The sequence below is a fragment of the Camellia sinensis genome, chromosome 5, assembly GCF_055761805.1.
Source record: "Camellia sinensis isolate YWXY chromosome 5, ASM5576180v1, whole genome shotgun sequence".
Taxonomy (NCBI): domain Eukaryota; kingdom Viridiplantae; phylum Streptophyta; class Magnoliopsida; order Ericales; family Theaceae; genus Camellia; species Camellia sinensis.
Genome location: NC_138965.1, coordinates 107188565 through 107205661, shown reverse-complemented (window position 1 = coordinate 107205661; position 17097 = coordinate 107188565). Strand labels below are relative to the sequence as shown.

At 35.6% G+C, this 17097-nt stretch overlaps 1 protein-coding gene across 2 annotated transcripts; it reads right to left on the bottom strand.

Annotated features, from left to right (window-relative positions):
* Positions 1-429: 429 nt before the first annotated feature.
* On the bottom strand, positions 430-14649 carry TCP-1 (T-complex protein 1 alpha subunit). Of its 2 annotated transcripts, none has more exons than XM_028267645.2 (17): positions 14282-14649; positions 14122-14186; positions 11951-12040; positions 11757-11843; positions 11534-11593; positions 10701-10751; positions 9829-9924; positions 9183-9248; positions 8729-8946; positions 8297-8393; positions 7544-7630; positions 4981-5115; positions 4611-4715; positions 2835-2963; positions 2638-2741; positions 914-1004; positions 430-794 (listed from the first exon to the last, which is right to left on the bottom strand). In XM_028267645.2, exons 1-17 carry the CDS (start codon positions 14352-14354, stop codon positions 708-710), a joined length of 1641 nt encoding a protein of 546 aa, XP_028123446.1. In that variant the 5' UTR covers positions 14355-14649; the 3' UTR covers positions 430-707. The 2 variants fall into 2 exon arrangements, with proteins under 2 accessions (XP_028123446.1, XP_082725596.1); XM_082869470.1 differs by having other exon boundaries at positions 11951-12374; positions 12869-14186; positions 14282-14606.
* Between the last annotated feature and the right edge of the window lie 2448 nt (positions 14650-17097).

Here is a 17097-nt window from a genome sequence, read left to right as displayed (position 1 = left end):
AGAAATAAAGTTAGTATAACTAACAGTACTCTTATTACAAATAAGACGCATCATTTTGTATGGATTTTTTGTATACAATTTCTGTTTGTATAACATTACCCATAAGTGTGCTAGTGATGGCCACTCATGTGGAGGTGTTTGGTGCCTTGCTGCAGCACCTTCTGTGCTGCAATGTACAACTTGAGGAGAGAAGAACGGTTGTGAGAAGATGAAATGTGCTTTAGAGGGAAAAAAGGTAATGTAGACTTTTGGCAAAATTATTAACGGAGGTAAACTTTATATAAAGATAGTAATGTATTTTCAAACTAAATCAGAGGGATAGTGTAATTTACCAAAATAAAAGCTCAATCAAACACATCTTTCGACCCTCATAAGATCAAGTCTGCATGTTGGCTCCAACTAAAAAAAACAAAAGAAAAATGAGCATTCTCACACCTAAAACAAGAAACTACATTGTTTCCCAAATTTTACATAGCATTCCACAAAAATATTGCTGCATCTGCTACAACTAACAGCACACGCAACACAAAATTAAGCAGTGGTGGTCCCAGTAACCGAACGAAACTAAAACAAAATTCTTTAATAACCCACGCAAGGTGAACCCCTTCAACACGTACAAATGAAATTCACAATATTCCAACTCCTACCACTCATCGAATAACCATAGTTCACCCAAGAACGAGAACGTCTCCCAATTATGCAAAAATCTAATCCTCGCCATTTTGACTTTCATCTTTGACAAGCTTGATCATGTCATCAATTCGGAGAATTGTTATAGCTGCTTCAGTTGCAAACTGGTGGCAAACAAAGAATTAAGGTATTAAAAAAAACTTTGATCAAGCTTCTTGGAATCAAAATTACATCCAAATGCAATTAAAATGAACAAATAAATAAATCAACAAATAACTTTTACCTGAATTATCTTCACTTTGCTCATCGCGGGCTCAATTACTCCAGCTTCTAGATTGTTACGAACAATTCCCTTTGAAAGATCTAGTCCCATGCTGTAACAATTTAAAAGAAACCAAACCGAATAAATACAAAAAACATAAACAAAGAAAAAGCAAGAGAACTTTGTCGCAAGCAAATTCAGGAATGATGTGCATAGTTGTTTCCCTCGAGATTTTTTTTTTTTTTTTTTGGGCAGTTAAAAAAGACACCTCCTATCAAAATGAATAAATTTAGCAGGGAACAACACATCACGCAGCAAAGATAGCATCGACCCAATCAAGATGACTAGAGGTAAGGCTGCAAAATTACCCAAACTACTTGAGCTCAACTCTTGTTTTGCTCATTAAAAGCTCATTTAAGATTAACAAGCTCGATAAGCATATATGCCCTGTAAAAGACCAAGTCACTTAAGCTCAACTTTTGTTTGGCTCACTAAAAGCTTGTTTGAGATTTTGGCTTATTATGCAAACAAGCCAAGCTTAAACACGTTTTGAAACTCGTTAAGATTTCAAGCCAAACTTGAACAACCTACTACTCGGTTTGACTTGGCTTGTTTGCATCCCTAACTAGAGGCATTACATGCCTAGTAGCTACTTCGACCATGACACCAGGAAACAGTGGCTAATGAAATTACACTTGACCATAGTTATCAGATCCAGAGTGGACATAAACCAGGCAAGCAGCACAAATCACAGGTTCAAGTAATATGCATGTATGGAACAACTCTTGATACCTTTTACGTGGTTAACGGCCGGAATAGCTGTGCCGCGTGTTAACAAGTGACACAGACACTTATGCCCGAATCAACCAATCAACCCAGGATCCATGCATTGCCCGGACATGGAGATATTTATTGTGGGTTTCCCCTTAATTAATCGCATGTCTTAAATAATACAAATCAAGAACTACAACAGCCGAGGAGGACAAACTATTTGACAAGCACTAACTAGACGAGCACAATGATTGTAGGCAAGATGTTCCAGTCCATGAATATAACAGTAACCAAACAACCTGCTTCAACACACCTTAGGCAGTTTGGGGTGTCAACAGTCAACTACAGGTATGTGGCAATCTGCCCATGGACAATTGTAACTGTCAATAACTAATTGTAGCCTATATATGGGTAGTGTCATGGATTCTAAAATTATCAAGTGTTATAATAGATTCCCTTGGCATCTTTGTAATTACCAGGTGTAATATATAAGGTCGAAATTCGCCCCGTAAAAACTTTGACAACCTCACTAAGAGTGTGCGCAAGGGGCGAAATTGGATGAAACTAAGTGTCAATCTTAGTGCCATCACAAAATTCAATGCAAAAATGGACCCTGTCCCACCTTCATAGTGTACTAGACAACATTGACATCCTACATCTGGTAATACTATACTGCAAGCTATTCCAACCAGAGTATGTGTTATGGCACAAGAACATTCAGTTTTGGGATGAATCCATAGATTCAACTATTGGTGAGATTGCTTAACCCTAGCCATGCCACAAACAAGAGCTGTGACAGCAAAATAGAAAAAAAAAATTGGAACCAATCACATCATTTGAGGTTTTAAAAACAACCGTAATCATTTTAGTCAATCCAATTAAATTGGCTTCATATTACACATCCAGAGCTTCTCCTGAAAAAAGCAAATAGAGGAAGTAGGCATGGACTCTATTACAGCAAAGCACCAGAATACCTTGACAGATGCTTCTTATCTGCCTTGGTTTGAGCAGTATGGTGGTAAGCACGCAGTTTAGCAACTAACTCAGTAGCATCCTTCGCAGCATTGACAGCAAGAACCTGCACCAGATAGACCGTCACTGCTACTGACTACATAAAAACTCACAAATCGAGGTGTAAACCAATAAAAGCAACTCATCACATCTTTTGGACCTTTGGTATAATTAATAAAGATTCAGCAAATTCTGCAATTGCTAGCTGCTCCCGAGATCCTAATGTTGTGGCAAGGTACTCCAAATAGACAGATAGGGCAGCCTCGACTGCACCTCCACCCGCTACCACCTGTTTTGCAACAATTCATGACTATAGCATAGACAGAAAGGCAGAACAACAACTATTGTTATGACAATAAACCTTATTGGAAACTGTATTTTCATTGTGTACACCTGTTAGAAAAGGAAGGCAGGTGCAATGACATCTTGCAAAGAATTAAGGACCATGAAGATTGATATACCCATTCAATATAAAATCGTCAGATCTGATTATAAAGCCCACTGCAGGTGCAATGTGCGACAACCCCAGGATTTTGGGGCTGTTCAAGCACTCCAAGAAAATGAAACAAGTCCAATTTAAATAGCATTTGAAATGAATTATTTTGTTTCTCATCTAATCTAAGTGAGCAAGTATGTTTTTTAACTATACAATATCTAAAAGAATAATAATTTAAAAGTATTAATTAAAAACCCCTTTCCATATGAGAGTATTAATCAATAATATAAAAAAAAAAAAATTAAAAAGTAAGATGGTATAGCATGTTCAGAAAGAATTGGAGGGCAACTTTTTCTTGGATTACTGACATCTCAAATTCCCCTCAACCAGAAATGCAATGTCATTCTGAAGCATAGTTGTCAAATCGGGATTCATATCTGAATCGAAATAGTCTCGTACCAAATCGCAAATCGAATCGAATCAAATCGTGAATCGTAAATATTCGGTCACTTTTTCTAAATTACTTCAAAACATATATTTACACATTTAGATGTTAAATATATCTTATGAATATGAAATATTTAGACTTAAATCAATGAAAATGTTATTTTGAATGATAATCACGTAGTATAATAGGTAAGAAGTTAACGAAGGTTCCTATGCAAGATCACTATTTTAGCTTCTTTTTTTTTTATTTTTTTTTTTATAGATATTTCTCATTACCCATTCTTAATAAAGATAATAACCAAATAGACAAACTATCAATTTCCAAAGTACCAATAATTAACAATGATATTGATATTTGAACAATAAACATATATACTTTTCTAAGTAACGGTGAGCAAATAATAAGAAAGAATTATTTTGAATCTTTGATTTTAAAGCCTAAAATATTTTAAAATGTATAACTAACTTCACACATGTAATATTCAATTATATAAAATAGTAATAGATAATTCTAGTGTAAATTAATCTTAAACATCTTTAGAAGATATATTATGCTTTTTTAAAGTGAAAAAAAAAATGAGAAGAAAGGTTAAAAATATGTTGGGTCTACTGAATCCGATTGGATCCTATTAAAAACTTCATGATCACTAAAATAACAACAAATCGCATATATATATTGGTTATTTTGGTATTAAACACTATTAGAAGCTGTATTATGTCATTTTCATTAAAAAAAGATGGTGAAAAAAAGAGTCGAAAATATGTCGGACACAATAATTTCAAAAATTGCATGAATCGTAAAAAGTGAATCAAATCGTTAAGCGATTGTGAATCGTGCGATTCACTAGAGATTCACTTCCAAAATAGATTCACCCATAGATTCGTATCGATTTTGCAAAAATTGCGAATCAAATCGTGAATCGAATAACAAATCGTAATATTCTGATAACAGAGTTTTGAAGTATGGATTAATACGCAAATTTTGAGCGAAAACAAATTTTGAATCTTAATACATGCATCTTAAAGATGTATTATTCAGTAGCTAAGGTTTACCATATTGGATTCTAGAGTCCTCTTGACAATGCACAAAGCATCATGCAAAGCTCTCTCCATCTCGTCAAGCATATAGTCATTTGCACCCCTCAGTATTAATGAAACCTGGAGAAAATATATGCCAAGGAAAATCAGACAATAACGTAATAAACCATATTTGACCATGTAATGTATTGTAAACTACAGTATAATTATATGCCTTTATATTGATCATATCAATTTCCTTCAATATTTTTCCACTACAGCATTTGTAACAATGTCATGGTCTGACAGATACAAGCAGTCCACAATGATTTAAAGTATTCTGGCTCCACAGAGGAACAGTTGGAATTGGAAGATTTCAACATTATCAACGGAATAAATCACATACCGCACTCGAGTTTTTTGTGCCTTTTATCATGATCACATCATCATCAGAAACGCGCTCCTCAACTACTTCATCTGCATGTCCAAGAAATGATAAATCAAATGTTTCCTCTCCTTCCATATCAGCAAATGTTGAAACCTACATGCCAGCACAGGGTAAGAACAAAACAATTAGGATAGTTTGTTCAAGAAATCTGAAAATAAAGAATGCACCGAATATAACCAAAATTCAATGGGTAACAATTATAAGTCAGCCAAATTTGAAATGAATGAGGAAGCTAATAGAAGGAAGATGCATGGAGAGTTGTTACTTTAGAATCTCTAGATTGAAACATTTATGATCTACAATTGATGGAGCAAGCACACAGTTTTAAGACCAAAAGTAATGGGGCAAGGTTGCTAAAATTGGGATCCTGGAAGGATCTGTGAGAGGTTCTCGTGGATTGGATTGTAGGGTCAGATCGAGGATCGTAAGATTCTACTTTCTATTAAAAAAAGGTAAAATACAAATTAGGATGATACATATTAAAAATAATGTGAAAAATCACAACCCAGTGATCCTACTATGATCCTACTCTTAACACTGATCCTACAAACAATTTGGATCGTTTTAGCAATTTAAGATCATACGATCCTACGATCCAGATAGCAATTTTGATAACCATGCTAATGGGTATGCATTTCTCACATGGCAACCTCAAAACAGTAGTAGTAAAAGCTACATACTAATTGCTATTGCTAAGGAGCTCCTCACATGCATAAGCAGTGCAGTCTATACAATATGGAGTCCAGAAAAAAAAGTAACCTCTACTATTGCCCTTGGTATATCTCTCAACAAAAGCTTCCATGTAGAATAGAGATGGGCTAGCAAATTGGGAGTGCACATATCTAGATGTTTTTGTCTTCCAATGCAACAAAATCTAGCATGACTAGTTCCACTTTCATCTTCATTCCCATCCCCAACACTCATCTCCTCCATCCCATTAGTAAATTTAGACCCAATTTAGCCAACACCTAACATTTATTAAAAAGAGAAAAGTTCAAAGCCCCATGACACCTCACAAGACAAAAACAAATGATCCTCTCCAAAAAAAGACCATTTTACCACTTTTTTTCCAAACCACCATATCCTCTTCTTCCCTAATCATTTTCACCAACAAAGCTTCTGAAGAGAAGTGGGGACACTTTACATCCCTAATTATTTAAAACTCCAAATGGAAGCCTCATTCATACTTGCCAACAAAATTTTTAATCCATGTCACATAATCCATCACAATGTCAAATAGATGAGAGTATCCCTTGATCAATAATAGCTCCCTCACAACACATCTTTCCAAAATTTCACACACCACTCCCTATTTTGAATCTCAACCCCTTTTATGAAAGTCCTTCCACTCTTAATGCTTTTCATATTTTTTTTCCACCTGCATACATAAACATATATAATATTCTTCTGATAACTAAAGCTATTTGGGTGTTATCATTATTGAAAGTACACACAAAAGATGTCGTGGGCATATATAATTTGCCACAACACTAGTAGTTAAGATTTGACACATCATCCAAATGTATTTTAAAATACTAGCAAGGGGGCAACTGAGGGAAGATAACATGCAAGAGAGAGAAATTATCCAAATTAATCGCATACTATTAGTTGTGAGTCCTATACTGTTGGCATGTAAAATCATTCCACTATGTCTAACTTCTGCGGCCTTTATTCTAAATCCAAGCAACTAGAATAATCAGTCTGGTAGGCATAACTAAAACATGCTTGATAATAGAAAGTTCCCCCTTGATAAAAGGGCAAGTCATACCCCTTCATCAAGAAAGATAAATGGGGCGATAAGGAGTGAGATATCTCTCCTGACCCACAATTACTATCACCCCAATAGCCAGACAATTTGGATGATATAAAGAAAATGCAAGCCAGTTTTAGGACTTGGGAGCTTCATTTTGCAACATTTTAATAGCATCAATACATATGTACAAAAACATAAAATCATCATAAGCCAATATGATTTTAAAAAAAACGTACATAGTAATAGTGTGAAGATATTGGAAATCATCATAAAACCAGAGATGCATCACACGGATAAGGCATGCTGTCATCAAAATCTTCTCAGGTACAATTGGTTGAAAGCAAGAGATACATGTCTAGATATGGTCAATAGGTGGTTTTAAATTAATATTGACAGTCACAACTTTATTGCTATAGTTGGATCATCCTGAGCCAATTGCTTGCTTTCTACAGAAGAGCAAGTGGACCACTTGAACCAGTTTTGAGCTCACTGTTTCAGAATATGTGACATGCCTTAGGACATGCCAAAATATTTCAAGAAGGCAGCAGCAGATTAATCATCATTTCAACTCTTCAGCTGAATCAAGAGAGGATTACAAGCAATAGGAAAACAAACCTCTTTGTAATCCTGTGATCGATTTAAAAATTGAATGGGGAGAATATTGCAATTTAAAATGAATACTATCATTAGTTATGGAAAAGATTTCAGAAGAAACTTAAGAAAGCTATAGCCAGTGATATCATTTAGATGCCAAATTATGAAACATACCATAGTTGCACCCGTCGCCTTGGCAACATGACGAAGATCCTCTTTCCGAACACGCCTCACAGCAATTGCACCAGCCTCCACAAAGTACTGAAACAGCATTTAAGGATACAAAATTAGAAAAGAAATCAATTATCGATATCATAGAATTAGATGTAATTTGATCTGTTCTAATAAACCTCCAGCACTGCAAAAAACAATTTACATGAGAAAACAAAAATATCTGCACATAACTAAATTGGACATGACACAACATGGGTGTGGGTATGGGGTTCATCAGACATCCTTTCATGACAAAGGAAGAGAAGAAGACAATCCCAATTCACAAGTAGTTCCCAACAATCCTGTTTTTGTATGTTCATCTATAGCATGGAATATTTAAGGGAAAAAATAGCTGAATATAGATGAATCCCACGGGAAACGGATTATAAATTCCATGGAAAACCAATTATGATATCTCAGAACAACTTATTTTACCCTATTGTACATGGGTTATTTGGATACTTTACATAATGTATAATTTCCCTTGATTTATGGGGTTTCGAGTAAAAATGGATTTTACACCAATGCCCAAACAACCAACACAAGTACAACATACACATGAACACATGACCAAAACACTTACATACAACCAAGACATGCATCCAAAACAAGGTTTGGTGGTGGCCTTACAGAGGAAGCCAAACCGACAAATATACAACTAGAATTTGGCCATTACAAAACTAAAATTATTTAAGGATACACATTAAAACTTGCCTTAAGGGCCATGTCATCAATTCCCTTTGTAGTCAAAACAACATTGGCTCCAGCCTTCAGAAGCTTCTCAATCCGTTCTTTTGTCATATCAGCTTCTCTGTAAAAATAGGAAGTCCATTAAGTGCTGCTCACACAAGATAGCCAAATACAAATTTTTTTAAAAAAAATTAAAGCACATTATATGCTAAATTTTCGTGGAGAAATCAGTAGAGGCTATACTATAACTCTCCCACATTTTTAATAGTTGCTGTTTCTTTCTTTCTTTCTTTATTTTCGATGGTACACCCAAAATAATGGCAATTGCACATATCAACATATGTGGAGTGTAATATTGAAAGGTGAGATGCATGCCCTCATGACAACCACCAGCATATCAATATCATTTGCTGGCATAATAACCTTAAAACAATGTTAAGCCTATAGACTGGTCACCTCTGACGAATCTTTTCAAGCTCCCGTGGATCAGTGACTAAAACTTGGATACCCATTTGCATTTTTGTCTTCTGGAGATTGAAGTCAAGACAAGCAATCCTTGCAGGGGCAACTCTTAGTGGCATTCCCTGGGCAGCACGGCCAGTATTCAAAGCATAGCCATTCAACAGGGAGCTATCTTTTGCACTTTTTCCATGAGCTTTGAGAATATTGATTCCCTAACAAGCAACAAGATCATTGCAACTTTAACTACCAGACCTTAATTTAAAAAGAGGGATAAACTAGCTTAAATAAAGGCCAAAACAATTTTACAACCAGAGTTTATCTTTAATTCAAGATAAAGGTCAAATGCCTCTTACAGTAGTACATAACAGATTAAAACCTAATTACAAAATACAGGCACGTTCAACATCAACAATCTTCACTGATAAACAAACCTCATGCAACAACTAACCTTGATTGGATATTTGATTTCGCCCCTTGCATTGGTCATCTTAACAGCTTGTACTGCTTCCACAACCTATAAAACAAATGTATTGATTATTTCTCCAAATAAAGGAAACCAATAACCCTTGACTTTAAGAAAATAAGTTCAAAAATGCACAAGGAAACCACTAATCTAGTAAAAAAAAATATCTTTCAATAATATAAACTTCAAACAATATAGAATTAGAGTGCCCTTATCAAGGGTACAAAAGTTCACAATCATTACATCAGTTAGTTTTTCAAGATTTTTAGCAGAATATCAATTTCATAGTTCAAAAGCAGAAATCTGAGAGAAAGCCTACAACAAATCCATATATTTTGATTTATCATTAAAGAAATAAAAAATAAATAAATAAAAAACTTGACAGAAGATACAGAAGCTGATGGATATTTGATGTTGACATTAAACTGTCTTATTTTTTCCAAGTTTTAAAAGAAAGATGTATTACAGATCCACAGGTGGTTTTAAATAATAAAACCAAAAAAAAAGGGTGCAAACAATTTGTTTAACGATTGGATATGTTATTCAGATGAATTAAAGTTCATTTGTAAATTAAACCATTGAAGCCAAAAGAAATTGAACATTGTCACCAAAAAAAAAAAAAAAAGCATACCAGATTTGCAAAGAAGTCACTGTCATCAGCTATCAACTTTGAGGACATGCTTGTCTTGGCGCAATTTACAAGAGAATCCTTTCCAAGCTTTTCCACCTGGAAGAGACAAAAAAAGACTGGTTGAGAACAACATAGATTGGACATGTCGCAGCTTTCCACTACATTTCGGCACCCATGAGAACATGTGGCATAAAAGCCCAAACCATGTCTTGATTGTTTCAAACATAAGGATCTTCGGAGTTGAGGGGGAAAAAGTCAGTTCAATGACTTTTGGTTCCATATAATTTACAAGACTTCCAAACCATTCAGGAATAAGTCTAGTAGATAGATAGGCAGTGCTATCTGAGCAATGAGTTCTCTTAATGTTAATCTCCAATATAAAGAGTGACCCAGGATTCAAAGATAATTCTTTGCAATGTTATATGGGATAGAAATCATGGGGGATCGACAGTAAAGGATGAGATAGAAGAATGGAAATGAAAAGTTCCAGTATGATCTTTCCATTCTCTTCTATTAGGTAGTACAGGACATTCTTTTCGGTAGTTCATTTTCGACTTATAGGTGAACTTGATTTTCTTGAGAACTTTAGGCCTTGATATTGTATACGTTTATTGTCCAGACCAGAGGCACAACACCCCGTTTGGCACCTATGATGCATTTAATATACCTATTACAAAGGAAAAACAAAATAAAGTTGATCTATAAGATAAGGCCACAAAAAATTGCTTCCCTCTCTACATATGTTGTGGAGACCAAAATAACAAGAAGGGTTCACATTCACAAGGCTAAAGTGCTCCACATGCGTTTAGTAAGCTACTTGAAAACATTGACTTGTTGACAAATTACAACACACAATTGCATTGGGTTATTACCTTCATAGCCAATTTTTCATCAACATATTTGCATGCCTCCCTCATCGCAAGCTGCCAAAATAAACAACATTTTTAGCTTCTTATAGATTAAGACAATATAAGCTGAAATTTCAGGGACCCAACTAGGCCTAACCTAGTTGCCACCATGACTCTCCTAAGGGCTTAGTCCCAAGGGAGGGGTTCAACTCTCCCTAAGGGGCAGTTGAATTAGGAGGCAAGCACTTAGTGTTTTGCAAGGGTGTGGAAGCTAACTCTCATAGGTGCTAATTTAACAAACTAACAACTGACTTTCACCGATTAAAAAATTTTAAAAAAAATCTGAAATTTCAGGGCTCATTTGGAAACTTTTTTGTTTTATGTTTTCTAATTTTGTGAACAAAAATTTAAAAACTGAAAACAAAATACGTATGGGAAATATTTTCATTTCGAAAAAAATGCAACAGTTTGCAAATTTTGAGGAATAAAAAAAATTGTTTTCAGTTGTATTCAAAACAAGTTTTCATGCCCCTCCCCCCACCTCTCCGGCCACTTCCTCCAACCTCTAGCCACCTCCTCCAGCAATTTACAAAACATATTTTCTTGTTTTTGCTTTTATATGTTTTGAAAACATGTGTGCACCAAAACATGCTTTTTGTTATTATTATTATTATTATTTTAATTTTTGCCCCAATAAAATGTAAAACAAGACATGTTTCTCTGAAACTAGCGACGTTAGCTAATTCTGAGTTTGTTTAATGAAATTCTAACCAGAAGCTATAAAAGAAACTCATATTTGCCAATCTAAGTACTTATAATGAATATAGCCAAAAAAAATATGAAAACTGAATACTCACTCTATAACCGCTGATTATAGAAGTTGGGTGAATCTTATTTCTCACCAAATCATTTGCTCTCTGCAGTAATCAATTGGTAAATCAATTTATTAAAAAAAATCAAAAATCAAATAACGGAATAAAAAGCCTTTTCCATAATATAAATCAAATTTAGAACACCTGATGGGATCACAAAAGTTGTATCTACAATGCATACAAGATCAATGTTCTAGCATGGTTTTACCTTAAGCAGCTCCGCAGCTATAATAACCACAGAAGTTGTCCCATCTCCAACTTCTCGGTCTTGAAGCTCAGCCAACTCAACAAGTACCTATAAATGTGGGGGAGAATTTAAAATATGAGAACAGTAAATAACTTTTACTTTTATTTCAAATCAAAACATTAACAAGGAACCGAATGGATGCTTTATTCTTCCACCTTTGCAGCAGGATGCTCAACATCTAACATCTTGAGTATTGTAGCACCATCATTAGTTATTGTTACATCACCAATATCATCAACTAGCATCTGAAACATAAAATCCACAGATGAAGTGTCAAGGCATATGAAACCCTCTCAAATATTTTCTATATTCCAAAATGTATGCCATCAATGGCTTATAGCTATGTCTAAGAACTTTACTAATGGAACATTTTTGTCATAAATTATCTCGATCAGAAAATTAAACAAATCTAGAAGTTAGATGGGCACTTGTACATGTAATTATAATAGGAGTTGGTTGTAATAGGCAACAACCATATCCAATATTTATTTTTATATTTTTTGTTAGTCAAGCTTCATATATTTCATTTCATCAATCTGACCAGAAAAATAAAAACCTAAAAAATGTTACATTAATAACCTAAGAAGCATGGACACGGACACGGACACGTGACACGACACGGATATGATACGAACACGCCGACACGTTAATTTTCAAAAAATGAAGGACACGACACGTGGGAGACACTCATGAAATATGCAATTTTATATATTTATTATATGTTATATATATGAATATATCATTCAAAGATAATAAAAAATATAATATGATACTAATTCCTATAAATTTATATGCTTTTTGTTTTATTATTGTATCTTAAGTTGTTTTGTTTAAACTTATAATTAGTTTCACATGTATCCAATCGATAGACATGTGTGTTTATGCGATTGACATGTGTGTCTTCTAAGTGTCCAAAGAGTATTCGGGTCTTTAAAAAAATTTAAAAAACAGAACACGTTTTGAAGAGTGTCGGACACGTGTCCTAAGAGTGTCCAAAGAGTGTCGGTGTCCGACACGGACACGACATGGATACGTCACCTTCTTAGAAGTGTCCGTGCTTCTTAGTTAATAACCAATTAATGGTCATATGATGCCTAAAATTTCCATATTAACGCAAGGGGATATACTCTTTACCAAAAGAGCAAGTTACCCCACCTGCTATTGAGATGGCTAATAAATCAAATTTGTGATAAGATGCATTACTAGGCAATTAAATTATCCCATTGCCATTATGGAGTAATCATAATCAATTGCACAAAAGATCTACCTTTCCACCAAACTGAACCAGGAAATTAAAAAAAAAATTAAGACTTTCAAAGACCCATTACCAATACTGGTAAAGCTTGAAATATTAAAATTGCTGATTTAATAGTAAAAGCTGAACTGAACTTAAAATTTAAAGGGGGGGGTAGGGGGGGGGGGGGGGGGGGGGGGGGGAGAGTAACTCCATAAACTGTTAGAATCTGCAAATCCAAATTAAAAAGAAAGAAAGAAAGAACATTCAAACATGCAGCACATAGACAAAAGTACAGGGAGTGAAATGCTTCTTGGATGTCTGAAATACAAAGCGAGAGAAAGATGGAATGCAGATGGGAAAAGTGATGCTGTGAGAGAATGAGGAGAAGGAACTATAATACAAGGCGAAAAAAAAAAAAATTGAAACTCATTAATCTTCAGCCAAAAAGTTGACCTGTAGCAAGACAACAACTGTCAGTAAATTAATTTTTCATTTATTGTCAAGATTTCCACAAGACTTTGAATTTCAGGCCATTCCTAATACCAAATCTTCAAACTATAGTTCCAACTTTAACGTTGTGTTTGGTTGGGGAATTGGGGAAGGGAAAGAGAAAATGTAGGTGAAATGTGAATAAGATATACCTACATTTCACCTAATTTCACACACCTTTTCTCCTTTTTTTTTCCAAGTCACTTCCCAAATCTTTCAACCAAATTCTTCCACTGATTGTTATTTCAAATTCAGTCTTATTATCTTCAGTCAGTGACACAAAACTGGTTTAAATTTCACTCATTCTACTCTCAAAATCAACAAACAATCAACCCATGAGTTGCACAAATTAGATCGTTTACTGTAGTGAAATTCCTATGCATACAAAACCATTCTAGAAAAACCATTGCAAACCCACCACACACACATAAGCACGCATATTATCACATACACATTTCAAAGTGCAACGTTGCTCGGCAAACTTAAATTAATAAAAAAAAATTAAATTTAAACCTCTACCCACCAAACAACAAAAACTAAAACAAACAAAATTACACATTAAAACAAATACCAGTGAAGAATAGAAGAAAATGATAATACCTTGTCAAGCCCAACAGGACCAAGTGAAGACTTGACAATGTTTGCGACTGCTTGACAAGCCATCACTGCCCATAACCAAAAATGCCCAAAAAACATTCAGTACTAAAACACAAACCTGTATGTATAATACAGAGATATAATATGAAGAGAGAGAGAGTACCGTTTTGGGTGCGAACGTCCTGACCGGACTGGCGATCCCCCATAATATCAAGGGTTTGTCCAGACATGGCCATTTCTCGCTAATACAGTGAAGCAGGAAATGGGGAGAACGAAGCTGGATGTGAAAATTTGGGGAAGTGTATGAGAAGAAGAAAATGAAACCCTAGATCGGTTCTGAGAGAGAACGATGGTGAAGAATCTGGAGATATTGGGGTGGTGAGAGTGGCTACTAAAATAGACGAATCGCAAGAACAGTGCTTGAAAGCGGAAGAAAGATTAGTGTACTGCACTATATTTGTAGGGTTTATGGAAGGAGGTTTGCGTCCACTGCCCCGCACGGGCCACCATGTCGTCTGTTTTTGTAAAATTTTAATTAATTTTAGATTTTTTATTATAAAAAAAAAGGGTAAATTACACTTTAATCTCTTGTGGTTTATCCAAAAACACGGATTCTCTCTATAATTTTATTTGTAACACTTAAACTCCTAAACTAAATATCAAATTATAATTTTTGACAAATCCGTTTATTTAACCAGAGCGTGAGATTCACGAGTATAAAAATGTAAGCAGCACTCTTTCCTACCAAAAACATTACACTTTTGGACCAAAACACCCTTTCTCTCTCCCCTCATTATATAAATATGCAACAAACACATTGAGGCCTCTGAAATTGCCCAGATTATCTCAGGATTTCTTCCTCGTCACACAGCAAAACTAGCCTGCAATTCCCAACCACCATCCGCCTTCTATCTCCTTCTCATTTCCCTTTCCTTATCACTCGCTTCATCCAACAAACCAAGGCGATACCCACTGCACTGCCACACCACTCCCATTCAGTAGCACTACAACTAATATACATACACACATCTTCAAAAGCAAATCTCCAAATAAATTTGTCAAATGGATCGGACCCAATTAGAATTAAAGGAAATTATTTTTTTGAATTGTTCAATAAAAATTGCAAATTATAATGCGAAGAATAGTTTGAACTTGAAATAGCTTTTACCTCGCAACTTCATATTTTTTTGGTTTGAGGTGTTGTATGTAAGTGGCTGCTTAAACTAGGACAGCCATGGCTACTTTCATAATAAGGAGAAAAAAAAAAGTGAGAAAGAGGGTTAAAAAAAAACCCAATGGTGAGTGCTGGAAAAAAAAAATTGATGGAATTTATACCAACAAAACCCACTTTATCTTTTCCAAGGTGGTGTTGAAATGTGGTGGTGACATGTGCATCCAGCTATATATAGAACTAGTTTGTGAGTATTAAGTTTTAGTGTTGTTCCAATGCATCATTGGTTTGGCCATATGGTGTTCAAACTATGGCTGGAGTGTTGCTCTATCCATGATTGCTCTATCCAGCTTGGGTCTTCAAGATGGGAAGTTTAGATCATGTTGTGAAGTTGGTACCACCAGTCTTGGAGGATGTCGGCGTTGTTGGTTTGCTTCTTGCCGTTGGTGTTGGTGGTCTCAACGCGCATGGTGGCGGTTGTGTTTGAGCTTAGTTCAGTCTGGTTTCTTGGCTGGTTAAGCTTACGGTGTGTAGCTCATGTTGCGAATAGCCTCTCTCTCTAGATTTTCTCTAGAGAGAGAAAGTTCCAATCATGGTAGTGAAAGGAGTGGTGGGTTTAGAGCTCATCGGCTTGTTCTAGTACCTGGTTGCTGCTTTACGTTGTTGGTTTCTCTCATGCACCTGTGTGTGTCTTTTTCTCTGGCGCTAGACTAGTTTTGGTCTCCAGTAACGGTGCTCTCCATGTCCAGGTTGTCTGTTTTGTGTTGATGTCGGAGGTGGTAAGTCACTGGTGTTGGTTGCAAGGGTCCCCCCTCTGTGATATTTCTGCTCTGATTTGTTCTTATCCGGCGTTAGTTTCGCCAGCGTGATTGTGCGGTGTGTTGCTGTCTTGGTCTACTCCGGTAGTCCCATGTGAGTAGGTGCAATAGCGCTACAATGCGGGTTCATTTCAGTAAGGAATTGTTGTGGCTTTGGGAGCTTAAACCACTCCGGCAATTTCTTTCTTACTCCGGTGTCCGATTTTAGATTGACTAATGTTTGTTGCTCTCCAGCTACGACTATTTTAGAAGCTTCGGTTTGCTGTGTTTGACCAGCCGTCACCGGTAATAAGGTTGTGAGATGGGGATGAGGGTGGTAGTGAAGTTGTAAGCATGGTATCCGGCGTTGGGCAAGAGAGGAAAATGGTCCACACGTATGGTGCGCGTTGTAAATGGTGTATTTAAGCTAGCATGTCTGCTGATATAGCTTGACGTGGTATAGCTGGATGCACATGTTGGCTTGGTGTTGAAAGGTGGTGGTGACATGGAGCTCACGGTGAGAGAGAAGATGGAGAGAGAGAAGATGGAAATAGAGATACGAAGTAATACAAATAAAATGACTGAGTGGAAAATATCTAAGGGCATTTATGACTTTTTATTACTTCTGTTACGTCCGTCCAAAATTACAGTTTAGTATTAAGTTTAGGGGTTTAAGTGTTACAAATGAAACTAAAGGGAGGCTCCGTATTTTTGGGGCGAACCACAGGGGGTTAAAGTGTAATTTACCCTATAAAACAAATTGGATAAATTACACTGACACCCCCCTGAAGTTTATATTTATTACAGTTTCCCTTACCTTTTAGAAATTGCATCTCCCCCTTGAGGTTTAAATTTCATTACAGATTCCCCCTCAGCAATTTAATTTTTTAAAATACCAATTTTACCCTCATTGGGTAAATTACATTGACACTCTTCACATTTTAAAAATTCCTCCATAAGGTTTAAAGTAGCATTACCAATTGCCTCCTCGGTTAGTATTAGTTAGAAAAA

Excerpts from the sequence above, each read along its gene's own strand:
- TCP-1 (XM_028267645.2), bottom strand. The coding sequence starts at position 14,354 with ATGGCCATGTCTGGACAAACCCTTGATATTATGGGGGATCGCCAGTCC. Across the intron at positions 8,394-8,728 it reads CTTGAAAAGATTCGTCAGAG|AGAAGCTGATATGACAAAAG; the intron begins GTGACCAGTCTA and ends CTATTTTTACAG. Across the intron at positions 7,631-8,296 it reads TTGATGACATGGCCCTTAAG|TACTTTGTGGAGGCTGGTGC; the intron begins GCAAGTTTTAAT and ends ATGCTGTTTCAG.